Consider the following 22,904-nt stretch of genomic DNA (forward strand, 5'->3'; position numbering starts at 1 on the left):
AGGTGCGGAGCGCCACCCTTGCCGCCCGCCCGGCCCACAAGAACTGACTTAGCGCCGAGTTTACCTGCCGAAACCACTGCGGCGATATAGGATACGGATAGTTTTGTAATTGATATTGAATACGGGGGAGAGCTACCATCTTGAATATGGCCGAGCGGCCATAAATATTCAAAGGCATCCTAGACCATATTTTCATATCAGACCGTATTTGGTCCCACACAGGTAGTACATTGCGTGACCAGGAGACTCCGGGCACATCCGTCAGAAAAACGCCCAGGTACTTAATGCCACCCGCTGCATCCTGTAGGGCCGATGCCCAGGAACCCAGGCCATCACGCCTCCCCAGTACCCATAGCTTCGATTTTTGCACATTCAAACATTCAAATTGAGACCAGACACTTCGCCAAATATTCACATTATTTCAAGGACCCTGGGCCCTGATCTATTCAGGTCTGTAAGGAAGAAGAGAACATCATCGGCATAGAGCGCGATTCTGTCAGACGGCCCCGCTTCCCACTCAACGCCGCGCAGCTGTGCGTCCATCCGCACCCATGCCGCCAGCGGCTCCATGGCCAGGGCAAATAAATACGGTGATAGAGGGCAACCCTGCCGGGTGCCTCGGCCTATAGGGAAGGGGCTGGAGACTGCCCCGGCCACTCTCACAGCTGCCGTCAGGTCTGTATATAGTAGCTGTATATACGACAGGAAATGCGAACCCAAATTGAGGCGAAGTAGGAGCGCTCGGAGATATGTCCAGCTCAGCGAATCGAAAGCTCTATCGATATCGGCTAGTAGAAGCGCCGCCGGGATTCCCGCCGCCCGTGCTGCCTCCACCACTAACTGCGCTCGTCTGATGTTGTGTCTCGTCGCCCTGTGGGGCATGAACCCGGCCTGATCCGGGTGGACCAAGTCCCTGATATAGGGGAGGAGGCGATTAGCCAAGGCCTTCGCCAGGATTTTCGCCTCGACATTAAGCAGCGAGATTGGTCGGTACGATTCAGGACGTTCCGGGGGCCTCCCAGGTTTCCAGAAAACCACAACCTCCGCATGTCGCCAGTCCGTCGGTAGGCGCCCACAGTCTCTGGCCGCCTCCAGCGCCTTCCTGTAGTGCATCCCCAGCTGGAGATGAAACGTTTTCATAAATTCGCATGGGAAGCCGTTGGGCCCAGGGGCCTTACCAGTATTCAGTTCCCCTAGCGCCGCTCCCAGCTCCTCCGCCGACAGTGGGAGTTCAAGCCGAGCACGACCTTCATCCGAAAGTGTCCGGGGTGGAAGGTCCGCAAGGAATTTATCAACCTCCTCCGCCGGGAGAGTTTCCCGGGGGGTGTACTGAGCCGCATAGTAATGTGCAAAGGTAGCGGCCAGGACCTCAGGGGCAGTCACAGGGTGTTACATGACAAGGTTAGACGGGGCGTACACTTAGAGAAAATTCAGTGGCTATTGTGAAGTAATGCATTAGCGCATTTGAACGGGAGAAGGAGAGTATCGTGGGTGATATAGGATTAACAGAGCTTTGAGTAGGAGGAGCCGCGCAGGGCGGTGTGATCACCCAGGTGCTTTTAAACAGACCGGAGAGTGAACATTTAGATGCTGTTTGCCCGTGTGGCTAAAGGAAAGAAATGTTGAAAGCTAATTACCCAGTTGGTTGAAAATCTGTTTTTCTAGTTTAGGATTTGGAGGGTTTGCAAGTAATGAAACCGAGCACTGAAATCATGTGGCACTTTCGAATTGGAGTGGAGTGTGGGGGACTGTAAAATGGGGATGTGGATGTTGATTTAGTAGGGGCTTTTTTAGCCATGATTAGCGGGAATACGTTAATGAAGTGGAGGAAGCATGTGATAGAGGCGCGCAATGCTTTTGAATTACAAGCTGCATAGACATTGAGTTTTGAAACACATGGTGTTATAACATTGTTTTTTTCAAAATCGTAGAATACCCCTGACGAAGGGCCGTTTATGGCCCGAAATGCATTGGGTTACCTGGATGAACTTTGAGGATCACTCACTGTTACGCCGAGCTTCAGATTAAAGCATGTTGGCATTTCTGCAGCGTTAAAGGTTACCGTAACTAATGTGAGACGTCTCTCATGTGACTGTTGAGAAAACTTGGGATTTAAAAACAAACTTCGTGATGAAAATGACATTCAAATAAAGGATGATAAATTTGGATTAACTTGTTGCATTATTGTTATGCACTCGTGATTGCTGTGCGCCTGGAGATGGTGTGAGAGGTCGCACCATTTCTTCTGTTGTTTTTCACTATCACGTGGCCAGGGCAGACCACGATTCCGGGCCTGCACGCTAATAAATTCTACATTAGATGAAAACTTGCAAATGGGATGGAACCGGTGTGCACTCGCCATTACTATGTTGAACTGAACTAATGCTAACTACCCTAACCCCCCCAACTCCTCCCCAGAGCCCCCCACCACCACCCTGGTCCCCCCCAACCTCCCTCCACCTCCACCCCTGCCCCAAACTGTGCCCACAACTCCCCCTCCAGCCCCCCACCCCATACCTCAGCAACATTGAAGTACCTGTCGCGGTGCAGGCGATCCCAGCCCTCCAACGGGAGGTCAGAGACCCACTACGCCAATGGATCCCACCCAACTACCCACCTGGTCTGAAACAACCCCTTACCCAACTCACAAAACGAACTTCGGAAGTAGACCCACCCTCTCTCGTGCGTCTCCCGACCCATGTCCCACCTACATACATGTACGTGTGAAGCAAAAGTTCAGGTGGCATGCCTGCAATAAGCATTATCGTTCCTTACGCTACCATGATGCCTCATCGGCCACCGGGGGCCTCAGTGTCAGTCGGACTCAAATTAACAGAAGGCCTCATAACTTCAGGGTTTGAGAGTCCGTCACCTCCGCATCCTCCGCCGCTTCCTCCCGAGGAGGTGGGCGCTTCTGTGAGCGCGATCTCCAGTTGCTCCTACTACGTGATCGTCGTGGTGTCCTCGGGTGTCCCGCCGAGGATGATGAATCAGAATCACGTCTCGGAGGGGTGTGTACTTTAACGCGCACCGTTTCATCTGTCCATGCAAAAACCTCTTCCGGAGAGTTAAAGAACTGGGTACGGCACTGGAACACCACCCGTAGGCGGGCCGGATAAAGCAGGGCATACTGAATCTTAAGTTCTCGCAGTCGCGCTTTCGCTGCAGTAAAGGACTGTCGCTGCTACTGTACTAGTTTAGTATAGTCCGGAAATATCAGAATTTTGTGATTCTCGTACATTAGAGGGTCTTTGGCGCGGGCTTGTCGTAAAATAGAGTCCCGATCATGGTAATTAAGCAGTTTGGCGATCACTGATCGGGGGTGAGCCCCCACTGGTGGCTTTGGAAGAACTGCACGATGTGCCCGCTCCACGACAAAGCAGCGTGAGAGGGACTCCGGGGGAAGCCACCCCTCCAGCCACTGGGTCAGGAAGGCCTCCATGTTACCTTTCTCACTGTCCTCCGGAAATCCCACAAACCGCAGGTTGTTCCTCCTGGCCCGTCCTTCTGCATCCTCAACCCGTAGCGCTAGACCCTTTTGGATCCCCTCCATGGCGGCCATCTTCTTCTTGAGGATCACCACATCATCTTCCACCTCCGTGATTCTGGTTTCTGTTTCGGTGATGCGGGCGACAGCGTTGCGTAAATCTTGTCGGAGCAAGGTCACATCAGCCCCGACCGCCCCAATTTTGGCATCCAGCATGTCCCTTGATTGCGTAATCGCTGCCATCAGCGCCGCGTTATCCGGTCCCGAGCCTTGTTGACCACCGGGTGCCCCTGCACCCTCACTCGGCCCCGCGAATTTGTCCATCGGGCCCTGCTTCGTGGTTCCGCCGCTGTTTCGGCCTCTTGTCATGTTGCGCTTAGGGCACAATGGCAGGCCGTGGGGAACACTGGAACCCCGATCCAACCTCCGCCGCTCTCTTGAAGTCTGGGGGGAAGCACACACGATGTTCTGGGGGGGGTCGGCGCCCTCGCTCTCATCCAATTGAAGTCCCACCGAATTGGCACCAGCACCTTGTCCCCACACACCCCACCTTAAGTCAGGAGTTGTAAGTCGTCGTGGCAATGGCGACGTCTCAGCAAGGGTCCACTCCGCCTCCTTCAGGGCCCACCGGAGGCAGCTCGGGCCTCCCTCCTTTTGCCCCCGTGTAATCTCCAAATCACTTTCGGGGCCCCGCTGCCAGCCAAGCGCTGCCCAATTTTGAGGGGGGGGTCTCCTCGTGTGTGTCCCCTCTCCGCTGCCCGATGTAGCCGCCGAACGGAGGGTCCCGCTCAATTAATTCCGTGGTGCACGGACTCAGCCACCAGCCAACACGTTTCTCGCTGCAGCACCCAGAGGAGGCAGGCGCTAGATATCGAGGGGATGGGAGAAACGGGAAGGCAGCAGCCCCCCAAGGCTCCGAGGCTTCTGGACCCCCGCGGTCCGACCCAACCGCCGATCGGGGACAGCTCACCACCACAGGAGCATCCCCTCCCCCGCAAGGCCGCCTGCCAAGTTACGGCCTCTTACCCCACAATCCCCGTCGCCGAGGCCCCGCTGCTGCTCCTCCTCCGGGCGCCGACTCTCGACCGGGACCTCCGGTGCCTGTGCAGCTGTGGCCGAGATCAGGGTCGGCACGCCTCACTCTGGCGCCCCCGGCGCCGCCGCACTTCCGAGCGGACTGCTCACCACGCCAGCTCCCGGCTTCAGCGTGTGGCGCAGGCCGCACCGCGGTCAGGGCTCAGGACAGTAGAAGAAAGGCAGCGAGGGCACCCAACTCTCTATCGGGGCTTCCCCTCCGCTGTCCGTGAGCAGCCACCTAGTCTGGGTGTCCCTGGGTCGGGGCAACGTAGGATATTCAACAGGATATTATGCCGGCGGGACGGAGCTCGTTCAAGCTGCGTCCGCCATGCTCGCCACCTTGGCCACGCCCCATTATTCCTACATTCTTGAAAGGGGTTGCAAGACTGTCTTCTAGGCATAGGGGTAGCCCGGGAGAGTCCCAAATAAGAGCAAAGTCAGAATAGTAGCTGATCCCCCATCTCACTCTAACTCTATACGATACATTGAGTCCTGTTCTTAGGACCTTTAAACAAACCTATTTGAAGAATCTTGGTGCCCCAAACTTATAGAGAAATCCAACCCCCCCACCCTCTCAAGACTGGCCATCACACTCAAGATCTTCCCCCAGTTGGTTTCAACAGTACTGGTGAGCAAAGACCGTATGTTTTTAAACTGATAGGCAAATGAGTACCAAAGCACATCTGGGAGAGGTAGGCCACCCTTAAGGAGCCTCCTTCTCAGCTTCTTCCAGGATAGCCTGGCGTTTGTGTTAGACCATACAAAACTTCCTATTTTGCCTTTGATTTTATTCAGAAGCTTACTGGGACAGTCGAGAGGAATAGTACTGAACAAGTACGTCAGTTTTGGCAGGATGACCATCTTGACAAGATTTACTCAGCCGTAAACAGTCAAAGGTAAATTCTGCCATATGAAAAAAAGATGGTAAATTTCCTTGGCCACTTTCCTCAGGTTTATCAGGGGGATGTCCACTAGATCTTGAACTATGGAGATCCCTAAGTATCTGAATTCCTTACTACAGCTTCTGGTCCAATTGTCAATGCCCCAGCACACAACCTCTGTCTTGGAAGTGTTGACAAGATATCTAGAGCACAGACCAAATTCCTTCAGGGCAGCCTCCACCCTTGGGAGTACCTCGGCTGGGTTGTTGGTATAGACCAGTAGATCATCGGCGTATAAGGCTAACTTACAGCTGTAATCTAAAACTTGGAAGGGGTGATTTGGTCATCCAATCTCAGGGCTTGGGCAAGTGGCTCGATGTAGATGTCGAACAATAAGGGGTGTCGGGTACTCATTCTACCACAAAAGTCTGTAAGAAACACAAATTGAAAAATCACATGCAGATCATTGCCACTATGGGTCACAATATAAGCAGTGATTGTAGTCCTTTGGCAGCCAGAACAGCCTGTAGATTTAAAAGAAGTGATCCTTTCACAGTGCAGACAGTGTAATTCATACTTGGCATAGTCAGTTGAATCCATCAGTAGAATCCATCACAGTTGTAATGTAATTGAAGGTGTAAGCTCTATGATTTGACACTAATATACCAGTCACCCCTTAATGTTTTTAATATCAGATTCTTAATAGTCACAACTTTGAAATGAATATTCGTAGATAAATCAACATATCCTTGACCCATCTTCTGTAGCCATAAAATGCCCATGTGTGTTACAATTGAAAAGAATATTTAAGAAATGTAGGTCCAAAACAGCAGTGTGATCAGTCCCCACGGTAGCCAATTTACAACCTGGCCACCATATTTTAATTATCTCTTAGTTATTTCTTTCACAATGTTTCTATTTTTCTATAGACTTCCATTGTGTTCCATAAAAACCTATGTTAACAGTTGTTCCCATTGACTTTGAGTGGAATGTTTAATCTTATTTTCTCTAGTTTCTCATTAACATTTATTTTCAACTTCTATTCAGTTAGTATCTAAAAACATAACATTTTAAAGAAATTCAGATGAATTGAGTGTGGACCTTGACATCTGTATTCTTTAACTCTAATAATGAGTTGCATCTTTGTACCCATCTCTACACATTTCCTGGTAGTAATTATTTACTTCACCTTGAAGTGTCTCCCTCATCAGGTTGTTTTGGGAAAATAGAAACAGCAAACGCACAAAAGCAACAGAAACATATGTTGGTAACTACACCCCTTCAGCCTGCCAGGTGGATTACTTAAGCATAACATATATAGTCTTTGACAGTGGCTGAGAGATACTGTTTCCCAAGATTGAAGCATTATAGTTGAGAAATATGGAAGAAGCATTTTGGAAAACATCAATGAATTTGACATTGTAGCCCATTTGATAATGATTCATTTTTCTGTTTTAGACATATGGATTAACTCCTGCATACCAGATGTTATTACAACTACCTTGCAGGGAACAACTGGATTATCATCAGTGTTTGACTCAGCAACAGAGGCAGCTACCTCAACATCAATTTGGAAAACGTCTGCAGGTCCTAAACCATCTACACAAAATGAAAAAGAGACTTATACTAGCATTCCTTCTATCACTAGAATACCAGCTAATGTGAAGACAGCAGTCACCAAACCAACAACCCCATCCTCATTTTCGGAATCACTGACTACAGTAGAAGTGATGGAAGAAACAACGGCAACTCCAATCAAAGGAACCTTTAAGTCTAAGCAAGTCATATTTGGAGGTAAATTAAATTAATAGTAATTTTGATGAGGAGTATGACTGTGGCGTGCTCACATAGGTAGGACATTTAGCCTAGTTGTAGAAATTCAGCCCACCTACTACAACCTGGAATTGCATAGAAAAAATTCTTGCTTTGCCTTTGCCAAGCTCAGGAGTTAGGATTATCTGTCCTTAACAGAAGTGGAGCTACAACAGGGTGCCTGCTATGTTTATATTTGTAGTGCCTCCTACTGAGTCTTAATTTCTCCCTCCCCATCCACCTTCGGCTGACCCAGGACCATCTCGCCTTCAGGAAACAACTCAAGACCTGGCTGTTCGAGCAGTAGCATACCCCTCCCCCCAAGCGCCTTGAGACCCTCCCGGGTGAGTAGTGCGCTATACAAATGGCATGATTGATTGATTGATTGATTGATTGAATTTCTGTGAAATGAGCATCTGGGCCAGGACAGCCCCGGGGACCTCTTCCCCTGAGGCCTGGCCATGACTTAATGTGGCAAGGGGGCTGTGCGTCCCTCCTCCTGGTCCTATTTTGGCCCTAGGGACCGGATACCCTGGGGCCTGCCTGCAATTTAATGGGGAAGTGGGGCATGCAACCCGATCCCCAGGCTGATTTCACCTCCTGCGTACCCCATCGCCAGGGTCCGGGTCATAATCAATGGGGGAAGGGGGTCACACAGCCACACTCCCCAGGCTGATTTTGCCCCCAGGGAACCCAAACCCCGGGCCTGGCCATGTCTCCCTGGGTCCCCTGGTTCCACCCAGGGCACCCAGTATGCAATGGGAGCAGGCATTGCTCTTGCACACAGAGAGCTGCTCGAAATGCAGCTCCCTACATGCAAGAGCAATAGTTTCATATCTTTCCCTGCCCACATGTCTGCAAGCCAGGAAAGAGATGAAAACTCAGCTTTCAGCAAGCAGGAGTGGTTTGACAGCTCCTGCTTGCTGGAGGCAGAGTGTTTGCTTTTGCTTGGCGATAGCTGTTCTCTCCCACCAAGCAAAAGCAAACAGCACCCCGGGAAATAGTTGGAGCTGGCCCTGACGGGTTTGATCTCCAGGGCCATGATTGGTTCCAAGAGGGCGGGCACATGGCCCCCCTCCTTTTTTGTGCATGGGCTGGCCGGGGGAGGTGGTGGTCACACTCCATGTTTTATTTTTGCATTTGCACCGGAAATGTGGTGTTCCCCAGGACTGGGTGTCCTTGTGGACCCCTCTATATTCTTTAATTTAGTCCCAGTGAGGTGGTGGCCTTTGGAGCTTTAAATAGCCCTAGGGGGGAGTCTGCCCCCGGGGCCCGGTGGGGTCCACGCAGCCCCCATATATCTGTATGTAGCCCCAGTGGAGGTATGCATAAATTTACCTGTGGAAAAGGGCCACGATAACCCCCTTCATTATTTTATAAGTATCAGCATGCCCCGGGACATGGGCCACCGCAGGGCTTCTTGAAAAACAAGAGCTGAAGACTGGGCTTGTTTTTTTTTAACTCATAGCGATATTTGAGAATATTCATGAATTTCACCATGAATCTTTTTTTAAATTGCTTTCTTTCCCTGCCAGGGTCCCTCTGGGACCCCAGAACCAAGGCTGCAGGATTAGGGTATTTGTACCCTGCCCCCTTTTTTTTGCATTTTGAAGGCGAGTCCCAAGATGGCTGCCAACACTCCCAAGTTGAAGAGTTGACAGCCAATCAGAGCTCTGCAGATCTCTGAATGAGCTTGTTAATATTTTCAAAGGCTTCGTGGACGTAGATATAAAAATTTGAATTTCCTTTAACTTCTCGCAAAATACTGAAAGGATTAACACAAATAACTGAAAGTGTAATCTGTGAACAAAAAGCTACCATTCTGCCAAATGTGGTATAATTCCGTCCAGCAGTTCAGGCTGTAGTTGTGTTCAAAGCCCCTTTGGGAAATTAACATAGGAAACACTTTTTGACCCCCCTTTTTTTGCAGCCCCCGCTTGACAGATTGCCCCGAAACCTTCCATGCCCAACTACAATCACTGGGGCACTTTTTTGGGAACATTTTTCAGAGATTCGTCAAATGGCGCCAAATATGAAGATAAATCAAGAAAATCCTTTTCCTAACTAAAACTACTTACTGGTGACCGTCAGTAGGTAATATATTTATTTGACAAATCTTCAAGAATCTTTCCCACAAAAGTGGAGAGCTCCATCAAGCAGGGGGTGACAAAAAAGGGGTCCCAAAATATATTTCTCAAAAAGTTCAGTCCCCTAGGAAATTTTTGGAAGAAATACAGAAAAAAACAGCTGAACGAATTTACACCAAATTTTGGCAGAAAGTAAGAACTTTATTCAGAAAGTGTGCTTTTGTGATTTAGTGTAAATCCATTTAGCCATTTTTGAGAAATGTGTGTTTAAAGTGGTGCTCAGGGTGAGATTCAAAGGGTTAAAAAAAAACTAGGTATTTCTGGATAGCTGGTCCTGCGAGAGTCCCACAGGACTCTAGCGGTACCATGAATTAAAAAAAGGAATTGATCTGATTGACCAAGGGCGCTCTTTTTCCCATCGTTCATCTCGGTCTCGAGGGACAAAGTGATCTGATTGACTGGCCATAACCTGAAATGTTGTGGCTGCCATTAAAGGACAGGTGGACTCAGCCCCACTTTTCTGAAGTTGATAAAAATATATATAAGGGGGGCAGGGAGGGGATACTCTGACTTTAAGGCACTTCTAAGGAGGGGGTGGGGGGTGAGGACCAGGGACAAAAAAAATCTTGCATGGCACAAGTACCACAGTACTCCCATGGGACGTAGAGTGGCCCTCCTGTGAGGTACCATGGGGATGCGCAGGAGCCACTGTACAAGCAGTATCCCTGTGGTGCAGCTAGATGGAGCAAGCGTTGGTAAGCAAATCTTAATTACCAAGGGGGTGAATCCTCAACTGCGTTCCCACAGGGGTTTTGTGGTACAGCGAAAAATAAGAGTAAAAATGTGAGATGGAGATCTACTGGGGGTTGGCCACCTGCATGGCGAGCTGAAGGCCAAGTATGGTGGGTGGTTGGATGCCCGGGGTGGCAGATCCTGCGGCTGACCCCAAGCTTGGAAGTTCAGCAGCCAACTTCATACTGCGCACAGTTGACGGCCATGCAGGGGTGATGGCTGCTTGTGGGGGGTTGGGCACATGGCCTCACTACAAGCCAGGTCCTGCAGCCACCCCCATACAAACTGCGGTTGGTTGCCCATCAAGGCATGGGCACAGGGCTTGGCCCTGCGCCAACCCCCCACCATACACGTGGGTCTGGAGTGGATGGCTGCCTTCAGGGTATTAAGTTCATGCATGGCAGAGGGTTTGTTGCCCTTGAAAATTTGCCACAGACCGGGCCCTTTTGCGAAACCCACACTAGGAATAGGTAAAAGCTGTGAACTGAGGGGAGTTTGTCCCTTGTGGGAGGTTGGTACAGTTGATATAATACACAGGAGCTGTATAGGGTCCCTCGAGAGTACCACGGGACCTGCAGCACTATTTGTTTTCTATTTGACCCCAGAAGTTCCTCTGAGACCTCCCTCACAAGAGTCATGGAGTCAAGATACCCCTACCCTACCCCCTTTGCTCAATTATTTTGATAAACATGAAGACTGAGTCCTGCAATGGCAGCTGCAACATTTCTCTTAATGTTGCAGCCAGCCAATCAGATTACTTAGACCTGCGGGACCAGTACTGGTCCTGTGAGACAGAAGGGGCGACCGGAAAAAAGCCCCCTCAGACAATCAGAATTCTCTGGTTTTTAGGTCTCGCCTATGCAGCGCGCATGCGTTGCATAGGAGGAGACCTTTAGAAATCAATTCAGTTTTCAGGCAAAAACGTGCACGCATTGTATTGCTTTGAATGGCAACGCGTGCACATTTGGTGATTCCATTGCGGGAGCGAGCTTTCAAACCATCTGTTTGCAATTAAGTTGCAAACAGACGGTTTGAAAGCCCGCTCCCGCAAGGGAAACGCGCCACTGAAACCCCTTTGAGCCCCTCACATCTAATCTTTAACCTTGCACATGATAGAGTCGAGCCCCGCTTTCATCCTGCATTGCAGCTACCCCTTTCCCCAATCTAACCTTTTTACCCCAACTCTGCATTTATTGTCTGCCAATAATTATATTGGAAACGTTGAGTATATATAATTTCACTGAAAAACACAAACCCCCAGTTGTCGAGGAGTCCAGAAGAATCATCGATCAAGGAGGATCAGTGGCAGTGGTCCTCCTTGATCTCAGTGCGGCGTTTGACACGGTCAGCCATAACACCTTACTGAACCGCATAGCAAACGTCGGCATTGTGGACAAGGCCTGGCTCTGGATAAAATCCTTCCTGAGTGACAGGTCGTTCCAGGTATTTGACGGACAAGCTGTCTCCTCCAGCATACCGATGAAGTGTGGAGTCCCCCAGGGCTCCTCTTTAAGCCCTGCGCTTTTTAACATCTATATGAGGCCACTGGCTGATGTAGTTCGTCCGTATGGAGTTAAGATCATTTCCTATGCGGACGACACACAGCTGGTGGTCTCCTTAGCGCAGGAAGCCCAACACTCTCCATCGGGGGGCTTAACCAAATGTCTGGAGGAGGTGAAGTCCTGGATGACGCTGTCCTCACTGAAGCTGAATGGGGATAAAACGGAGCTCATACTGCTGGGCCCGGCCGACCCGACCTTCTTCAAGTCATTATGGCCCACCTGTCTAGGCCCCCCCCCCGGCCCCGAAAGATAACATCAAAAGCCTAGGGGTATGGCTGGACAAGAATCTCACCTTTAACACCCAGGCCACAAAGCTCTCCGCCACCTGCTTTGGACTCCTTCGGACATTGAAGAAGGTTCTACCCCTGCTCCCAATGGAGGCTAAACAAACAGCTATTCAGGGTATAATACAATCACGCCTGGACTCAAATAATGTCCTTTACTTGGGAGCCCCAGAGTACACATTAAATAGGTTGCAACTGGTGCAGAACTGTGCGGCCCGCACCCTACTGCAAATTCCACGAAGAACTTCAGTCAGAGAGGCTCTGACCAGCCTTCACTGGCTGCCAGTACGGAAAAGAGTCACCTTCAAGGCAATGTGTATTGCCCATCAGGCCTTCTGGGACTCGGGCCCAAAACTCTTGCGCAGCCTAGTTAGCCAATACCACCCAGGCCGTGAACTACGTTCTAGTCAGGCTTTTATGGTAAAAGTTCCCAGAATTAAGAAGTCTAGAGCAGGGGGAAGAATGTTCACCTTCAACGCCTCAAAAATCTGGAACACCCTACCCCCTCACCTGAGATCTAACTCTAACCTTGCCTCCTTCCGTAAGCAACTTAAAACCCATCTATTCAAATCCCCGTAATCAACTCAGTCCTCCATCTTCCTCCCAGTTCGGTCAGCCTCATTGCACCCTCTCGTCTGGTTCCCTAGCGCTTGGACGCCCCAGGGCAGCAATCGCGCTGTACAAATGTATTTCATTCATTCATTCATTCATCAAGCATCCATTTTGCGATTCCTTATTAGCGAAAAATAAGGATTCGCTAATAAGGAATTGCAAAATGCCATGCATCAAGAACTCGCTTTAAAAATAGTGATTTCTTAAAATTCCTTAATGGCGACTCGCAAATTGAGAATCGCAATTAAGGAATACCTCCCCATTCATTCCTATGGGCCTACAGGCCCATAGGAATGAATGGGAAGACATTCTCAATTTGCGATTAGCAATTAGCGAATTGCAAATTCGCTATTTTTTTTTTTTTTATGCATTGCATTTAAGGAATCTCAATTTGGGATTCCTTAAATGCAATCGCAATTTAAGGAATCTCTTTAGAGATTCCTTAATTGCGATTTTTGCATTTGGGATGATGCATCCCAAATGCAAAAATACCGGTTGCAAAGGGGCAGATTCTGAGAATCTGCCCGTTTGCGACCTGTTTTTTGCTTGATGCATCTGGGCCAAAGTCCTATTTTCGGAACCTAACATACTTTATTAGATATTTTCTATGTGATTCAATCTCTGATTACTTTAGTTGAAAAATATGCTTCTGGTAACTTTACTAGAAGCAGAATGTATTCTCTATCTTGAACAGTGACATACAGTGCACCTAAATCTGCTCCAACATTCCCATTGAACACTGCCTTCAGCTGTACTCAGCATCCTCTGGTTGAAGGACATGCTCGAGCACTCAAGCCATCTGGCTCACTGGGCATCTCATTTGGTCATAAGCGGTGGATCCTAAGCACAAGGTCTTGTCTGCAACTAGGTCCTACACCTGTACATTTGCTACTACACAAGCTATGTATGGATTTTGTCAATGCATAGAAAACTCTGAGCACGCAGACCAGGCCTTGACTCAGCCTCACAGCACTGGGCCCACTGCATATAAGCATTGGGTAATTGCAATGGAATGTGAGCTCGGTGTCTGGCATACGGCCAGACCCAGGACTCAGCCCTTATCCCACTAGACCAGCAATGCACTGCATTCATCCGTGCAAAATAAACCCAGGGCTCACACTTTTGGTTTGAGGTGACATTTGCTGAATTTGCCTGTAATTTGGCAGCATGTCTCTCCCATTTAGGTAATGCAAAGTCTTGTGCAGATTCATCAAATGGTGCTAGAGGTATTAGAAAATGACACATTTTTTGATCTCCCTCTGTAAGTTTTCTCTCCCTTGAGAGATCTGAATGAAACTTGAGGTCCCAACGCTGGGCCTAATGTGCAATTGGACTGCCAAATTTCACACAGAACCACAAAACAGCACCAAAGCCCAAGGAAGCTTTACACACCAGCAGAGATCAAATCGTGCTAGATGTCTGCCAAACTCTGTACAGGTAAGTCAAATGGTGCCAAAGATATACGGAAATAAAAGCACATGATTAAAAAAAAAACTAGTCTAAACCCATAATCTGCATAATAAATCTAGCAAACATAGCTGTGAATTTTTAAATGTCTACCTGATACCTTTGTGTAAAACCAATTTCTCAAAAAGTCCTGAACGTATTAACACAAACTCACAATAGCCCCATGTTAAACTTGTGTGCCATGTGTAATTCCGTAACGTGGTTTTGGTGTAGTGGAAGGAAAACAGAGGTAACACATATATTTTACTTCAACTCCCCCCCTTTAAGATCCTCCCTTCTTTTCCCTGACAGAGCTTCACGAAGCGCAACATGGCAAAACTTAGCTATACTAAATCTAGCACACACCCCACATAAAACCACTCAGTGTCACATAATGAAATATCACATAATTACACTCTACTCACGCATTATTACAATCCACATAATATCACTCAGTGTCACATATTAACACGCTACATATTCACACTCTACTCAATACAATATAAATACACTCCACACAACAACACTCAAAACCACATAATTACACCACAAAAAATAAACTCTATTAAATGCAAATACACCCCACAAAATACCACTCAATACCACATAATTACATGCCACTTATTTACACTCTACTCATAACAATATAAATACACTCAACATAACACCACTCAAAACCACATAATCACATCACATAATTACACGTTGCTATATGCAACGTACACTCCACATAATACCACTCACTACCACATAATTACATAACACATATATTCACTATACTGAATGCAACACAATACACTCCATATAATACCACTCAGTGACACATAATTACACTCCATATAATTACACTGTAGTCAATGCAACACAAAATAGCACTCCCATATAATTACCTGACACATAATAACACTATACTAAATGCAACATACATCCTACACAATACCACTCACTGCCACATAATTACATAACACATAATTACACTCCAATATATGCCACATAAATGCACTCCACATTATACCACTCAATGCCACACAATTACATAACACATAATTACATTATACTAAATACAACACACACCACACATAATGCCAGTCAGTGCCACATAATTACATATGACATAATTACACTCTACTTTATACAGCATCAATACAATCCACATAATATCACTCAGTGCCACATATAAACACGCCACATAATTACACTCTACTCAATACAATATAAATACACTCCACACAACAACACTCAAAACCACATAATTACACTCGAGTAAATGCAACATACACCCCTCAAAATACCACTCAATACCACATAATTACATGCCACATAATTACACGATACTCAATGCAACATAAATGCAAACCACATAATATCAATCACAATCACATAATAACACACCACATAATTACACTTTACTCAATACAATATAAATGCACTCCACATTACAACACTCAAAACCACATAATTACACTCTACTAAATGCAACATACACTCCACATAATTACACTTACTAACACATAATTACATGCAACATAATTACACGCTAGTCAAAGCAACATAAATACACTACACATAAAACAAATCAGTGCCACATAATTACACTACACATAATTACACTCTCCTCAATACAACACAAAAAGGCTGCACATAATACAACTCAGTGCCACATAATTATATTCTACATAATTATACTGCAAAATACACTCCAAATAATACCACTCACTGCCATATAATTACATACCACATAATTACACTCTACTATATGCAACATACACCCCACATAATAGCACTCAATAAAACATAATTACATGCCACATAATGACACTCAACTCAATACAAAAATAATTCAATCCACATAATATCACTCAGTACACGTAATAACAAACCACAGATTTATAACTACACTCAATGCAATATAAATACACTACACATAACAACACTCAGTACCACATAATTACACACCACATAATTACACTATACTCAATTAATCATCAATACACTCTGCATAATACCACTAAGTAACACATATAACACTTTTAATAAGAACTTTTCAACATAAAAGACATCAGGCACAATACTCTACAACATAGCAAAAACTTCAAAATAATCACTTACGGTCCCAAAAGCGAAACTTATTGGCTATGCCAATCTTGTTTTATTTGAATGGAGTTCCACCATATCACAAACCGTTTCTGAGTAAGGATCTAACTTTCATCTAAATATGGTGTAGTTCTGTTCGGAGGTTTTTTGTGTATGGGTTTCCAAAATACCAATTGGAATTAACATAGGAAAATGTTTTGATGCATGATTTAGTATATACATATATCTATGTCATGCCAGTGAAAGTAAATGTGTCCCAATAAAGCATGGTATGAGTACATTCATTTATTGTAAATTATCATTGTTTATCTTCAGGTCTCCCCACTGCCCTTCTCGTGTTGGCTTTGATCTTCTTTGCAGCAGCAGTCGCTCTTGCAGTTTGCTATGTTAAAAAGTAAGTGTGGTTTCTGATTTAAATTGCTTGCTAAACATGTATGTCTTTTTCTGTAAGCCTTTGGAACACACATTTAGCCTTTATGGCTTGGTGTCCTGAAATGAAAATAGTTTTCAGTGGTTACCCCTTGGCTTGATCGACTTAAATTCTTTCAGACTTTATGTTTACATTACAGTGCACACAACCCATCCTTTTTTGTTTGCTTTTTATTAACGGATCCATCCAAATAGATTTTGATATCATCATTCTTGAATTCAATTTGTTTTTCTCATCTCTTTTCCCATTGTACTTTAAAGCCTTTTGCTTCATTCCTTTACTCCCATTACCATCTCACTATGACAGACTCCTCAGGGTCAGGCTGAATAAATTAGTGCACATGTTTAGTAAAGGTAACCATTTCAGGACAAGCATTCATATGTAGTGCAGTATCAGAACTAATCAGATGATCCTTATCATAACCTCTCCTATGCAGAACACAACTCAACTTCTCCTATGTGTCTGTGCCTTATTTAAATAGGTGCCATTCACTCTTTCGAACGAACATTCAATGCTCTGTGCTAGAACAAAAAAGTCAAAAATAAGTTGATAAACTGTCCTTTCCACTTATGTTGGAGAAATATTTTTGGCCAATTTGCCCATCCCTGCTTATGCTTTGGTCCAGAGACTAAAGCGAAACCAAAGGGGACGATGGACGGAGCGTTTGAGAAAATCAAACACTCACCCCCAGTCAACTGATCTGGGTTTAATCCATCACCATTCTTTAGCTCACTCCACCAACCCAGTTCAGACATGGCCATATGCAAATCAGTCTGACCCTGTGCCTCATGGGAACAGTCCAGCCCGAACTGCCAAGCCATGTCTTCCCTGGAACGGAAACAAGCATCCTGGGATCGTAAAGACTGGTCCAGAGACTGACATCTTCCCATAAATAGTCAAAACTCTAGCTTCTCTCAAACAGCCTTCTCTCAGACTTGTTGAAATTCTCTGTCTTTCTAAAGTCTGCCATGCCGCAAGCAGATTTATCCCAATGTTTGTTAAAGAACACAAGGCTGTCTTTAAATCCAACTAATTTAATAGAAAATTATAGATGTCTGTGGAAATGTTATAGGATCATAAACTTCAAATGCTGATCTTGGACAAAATATGGGTCTTCTGTATAGCTGGGAACAGGTCCGTGTTTTTGGTTCAGTGCCATCCCCATAGTTCCCCATGTTATAGGGAAAACATCACAAGTTCACATTTGACCAGTACATTGCATTCGCCCAGGCAGCTTTCACCTGTGGCACAATTTTCTAATAGGCACAAACATAGGTAACTCCAGATGGTTTAAAAGTCAGCCCCCAAACTGGTTCTAGACATTCCCAAATATCAGTTGGTAACTTTAGGAATCTGGAACCTACATTGGCTTCCGGTGCGTCGGCGAATCAAATTCGAGGCGCTCTGTGTGGCTCATAAAGCCTTGTGGAGAGAAGGCCCTACATTGTTATGGAAAATGTTTAATTGGCATATTTCAAACAGATATCTTCGGTCTGCTAGTGCTAGACTGATCACTACTACTAGAATCAGGAAAGTTAATTGGGGGAAGGAATTTCTCCTGCAGTACAGCTAGGCTGTGGATTTCTCTGTATCTGAGGGCCATACCCACCCTCCTTCCTTTCAGAAAAAAATGTAAAACTTGTGTATCTAACAACTGGCTAGCTTTCGCCTCAGTATGCTTAGGTCTCAGTGAAGTGCCAAGACACCTATGGGTAGATGTGCGCTGTATAAAATTATATAACATAACATACATGATTTGGCACTGTGTGGATCCAGTGCCTGACCTTAATGTGTATGAATATTTGATCTGTTTGGTCCTGGCAGATGGCCTGTGGATCCACCAGGGCAACAGAGTAAAGGATCACCCACCAGATTTATAAATGACCAACAGGCAGGTGGTCATTTATAAAAAGCACTGACAGGAATTACCGTCATGGTGCCACAGCAGTTCCTGTCAATGCATTTTACTCTCTGCTATGGAGCTGCATCAGGAGAATGAAGCCCTGCACCACAGATTATTTCATTTTCTTTTCAAAAGAAAACAATGTAAATGTTTTTGAGCTTGTAAAGTGCACTGCTACCCGTCCATAGGTTTCCTGGCGCTGTATAACTCTGGGGAACCCGTCCTGGCTTTCCCTGTGGGATGGTCCCTTGCTGGGAGTCCCCACGGTGGAGACAGGCATCCCCGGAATTGGTGGGGCCGTTGTGGAGATTAGGCAAGCTAATGCCCAGAGTTGCCGAGTGGAACCCCTGATTAGAGTAAGCACCGAAGCGAGAATTATCGAGTCCGCTGACCAAGGTCCACGACCCTGCCGCGTCGGGAATTGAACCCTGGTCCCAGGCTGACCTCTGCTCTCAGGCCTGCCGCCTCTAACCAGTGAGCCACACTACTCCACAATATAATGCTTCCTTAATCATGGGCGTATTCTCCCATGGCAGAGGGAGCATTATAATGATTTTACTGTTCCTCACCGCCAGGTACAGTAAAAAAAATACTACATGTCTGCCCATCCAAATTGGGCAGATGGACGTGTAGCCATTTCTTAGAAGGCCGTTACTCCCCAAAGCTTGGCCACAGTGGGGACGGAGTAGTCTCTGCCATGGCGAAACTGAAGGTCCATCCGCATTTAAATCATACAGCCAATATATATATTGGGCCCTTTACTTTCAAACTTACATGCAGAACATGTTACCTTTAATGCTAATATATTCATCAAATGATGGCAATGATGGCAAATGATGAGACTACATTTTCTTGGGTAAATTGGGATTGAAATGTTCTCTAATTCCTAAAATGCACTGCTTGTAATAGGGTTCTGTGAATGGACGGAAACTCAATTTGAAGCCTCAACCAATGGCTAAGAACTTTACCCCTAACATTATGATTTTACAAGACATTACAATAAGTCTGTGAGATCATCACCCCAGTGAAAAGGCTGCTAGATTTTCAGTCTATTTACAATGAATGTGTGAAGAATAACTTTAAACAGAACATGGCTTAGCACCTTGATACATTCAGGAGCTGGTTACTCCTTACTCGCTCACTCTGACATTGAGATCTTCTAGCCAAGTTTTGTTTTCTATACCTAGATTTCGATTCACCCGCATGAAGGGCCGCTCTTTTGCCTATCTAGGTCCTAAACTCTGAAACTCTTTGCCGGCCGATCTTAGGAACTGCAACTCTCTATACACCTTTCGTAATAACCTTGACTTGGCTTTTTTAATGTGCGGTCCCGGAAAAGCCAAGCTGCTGCTACCATGCGCCGTGAAAACACATTGGTGTAGCTGTGCGCACTATAAATCTCGCAAATAAATACATTTCAAAAGAGATAATTTGAATATTTTTTAGTCAGTTCCAAAAAACAGATAGAATTTTTCAATTCAATGTGCTAAGAAGCTCAGCCACTATATGTACATCTTTTGAGGAGGGCCAAAAACAAGAAGAGGACATACGGTGCGTGTTTCTCATTACCCGTTTTGTCTTCTTTTATTCAGCATTTTGTGAAGTGCGCATATATGCATTGCCAGGTAAACCTGCCTCCATTCTGTGAATGGTGACTAGGTGCATCATTACTTAAGTGTTTTGTGGCAAGAACACCTTCAATGGTAGCCAATGGAATGTAAAATGAAAACTTCAACCGAGAAGACGTTTATAGCTAAAAAAAAATCTCAGGCAAAATGGTGCACTCATCAAAGTATAGTGACTGTAAAATCTACACAGAATAAGGATGTTTTAGACATACTCACTAAACAGAGAAAGTGAAATGAAGCATTTTGTAAGTTCTCTGTATTTTCATTTGGTACCATAAAGCGATAAATATTTTATTTTACTACCTATAGCTCTAAAGTCCATCCCTCTTAGTTGTGTTGTAGTGCTGCTGTAGACAAGGGTGAAATGTCATGACAAATATCCCAATTAAACTAGTTTGTTCATACCCAATCGCATCATCTCTGCCTAATGTCAATAGCTGGCATACAAAGTGCACTTCACATTCCCTTCCCATCTCCCTTCGCATAGAAACACCTGAGTCAGTATTTGGTCTTCACAGTGTAAACTTTATTAGCTTCAGATGCTGCCAATTACTCCATTGGCCTCACTTCTATTAATCTCGTGACCATTCTTTATTCTTGCTTTATTTAAAACACCACAACACGCAAATAAGATATCAGGGTTATTCATTTCCATTGTATTTACAATTGTCTCTCCACAGGTCCTTTTGCTTTACCTTCGGGCTGTGCCAGCAGGCCACAACCAAGATACCCTGCTCTCCTTATGCTGACCGCCTCCCACCCCCGCACAGCCAACAGAGCAGCAGATAGATAATTTGCCACTGCTTGTGACAAGCGCCGGCTTCCTGGGTAGAGCCAGAGAGTCCAGAGCCACCAGCAGGTCAGCCCCCTCTCCCGCCAGCCCGGAGCCCCCGATAAACTCCAAGCTCTGATCTGGGGGCAAGTAGCCACCGGCAAACGGAGTCCCGGTAATTTCTCTTGCCCAGGACTCCATCTCAGGGCGAGGCACCCACTGGCGGACTCGACCTCCCCCCCTGTGCATTCTAGCTCCTCAGCAAGGGCTCCCAAAACATTGGACAGGTGTACCCCAACCGATGCATACAGCTCTGCCCTTGACACTTGTATTAACTTGTGCCTGATGGTACGAATGCTGGACTTCTTTAAAATTTCTGCCACTGATTGGTTCAGTCTCCTTACTGATTTATTAACTGCTTTCGGCGGCGCTCCCTTCGCCTATACTTGACGCGGTATCACCTCAGACCATAGCATTTTAGTGTTAGGCAACATGTTCTTAACCACAGACAGAACTGAGAACAGTAACTCCTTTACGCCCCTCCTTCCCGCTGGGATCATATTGTTGCCACCCGAATGAATCACCAGTATATCGGAAACAGGCATACCCTTGGCCATGGTGCCCCGCAGATGGGTTGGCACCTCCGCTAAACGCTGTCCACCTACCCCCGCACAATGGTGGTCGATTCCCTTCGCACTCTGTAATCTGACCTCACATGAATTCTTGAAGAAGTGCCCAGATCTGCGAATAAAAGAATGGCCACACCAGCATATCTGGGCCCTCTGGCACGGTACACCTAGATCAAATTTGGAAATGGATACAATCAGCGGGAGACGGGACAAGTGGAGAAGAACTGACTGACGATTCATGCTAACTGGGGGCGTACGTATCGCTCAAAACATGTTGACTTCCAACGACTCACCCTCTTAATGGTTTCCTCCAGGAGGCCCAGGGCTGCCGCCGTTGTGGCTGCACCGATGCGGAACGAATGGGATGTAAAATGGGCCTTTTCCACCCCTAAACATTCCAGAGCACGCTTACATATCCTAGTGAACTGAAATCTGAGAGGGATGCCATCAGCATGCAGTAATACCCTGCTGTCACCTCCCCCTGGTCTAATCTGGAAAAAATTCTGGGCCAAGCTTACCGGGCAACAGGTGGCCCTTGCAACTGAACCTAGCTGGACCCAAGTTCCCTTTCCCAATGGGTCTGTCTTAGATCTCCGCACTCTGACCTGAAGGGATTCCCTGGTCAGGATTACATCTTCCCAACATATGCCCCCTTCCTTGTCTGACTTTGTCGCTGGTAACAATTTCGAAATCCTAAAGGCCCCAAAAAACGCTAATGAGTATGCCAATCTTAGTAACTGCGTCTCGTAAGGCGAAAAGCAGATTCTGGGCAATATTTCTTAGATTCTTGTAAGTATGCCAGCATCTATAGGCCTCCTACTGTTCTTCACTCCTGTGCTAAGCGCTCCCAACCCCTCATTGCTCTTTTCACCCTTGGGTCTTTTGTGGGTCCGCCACCCCCCTAAACCCGCGTAGAATGCTACTGCCGAAAGTTGTCTTTTCACCATAGCTAGGGGTCTGCTGCTCCCTTTCTGATGAACTACAAACTCCAGTACACACTGTGGTGAGAACCTCTCTACTGATCCTGACTCCCTTAGGATAGTCAGGTATGATTGCCACCACCTCTCATACATACTCTTGGTCTTGGGGGCCAATGATGCCGTTATCAACTCTGGCGCCGTGGGGCACCAAGCTTCCATAGTCCCTCCGGGAAGTTCATCATCTGTTTGTCTGCTTGCGGCCATCGGGTGTGAAACTCTGCCAACTTAAAACGGGACAAGGCATCAACAACTGCGTTGTCCACCCCTGGCACATGTTTGGCAGTAAAGTGTACATTGCGCTGCAAGCATCGCAAGACTAATTCCTTCAATAAGCGCAGGACCCAGGTGCATTTCGCCCTCTGATTGTTAATCGCCATCACTACTGACATGCTATCCGACCAAAATACAATACACCTGTTTTTCAGAAT

The 22,904-nt window shown here is 46.3% G+C and overlaps 1 protein-coding gene across 2 annotated transcripts in view; it reads left to right on the forward strand.

Moving 5' to 3' along the window:
• LYVE1 (lymphatic vessel endothelial hyaluronan receptor 1) overlaps positions 1-22,904 on the forward strand; it is a 141,377-nt gene that overhangs the window by 91,562 nt on the left and 26,911 nt on the right. For both annotated transcript variants that reach the window (XM_078680947.1, XM_078680948.1), the window contains exons 4-5: positions 6,904-7,239; positions 16,450-16,528. In XM_078680947.1, the coding sequence (XP_078537073.1) occupies positions 6,904-7,239; positions 16,450-16,528 (415 nt within the window). The remainder of the gene's footprint in view (positions 1-6,903; positions 7,240-16,449; positions 16,529-22,904) is intronic.

Source organism: Lissotriton helveticus, chromosome 3_1 (assembly GCF_964261635.1).
Source record: "Lissotriton helveticus chromosome 3_1, aLisHel1.1, whole genome shotgun sequence".
Classification (NCBI taxonomy): Eukaryota; Metazoa; Chordata; class Amphibia; order Caudata; family Salamandridae; genus Lissotriton; species Lissotriton helveticus.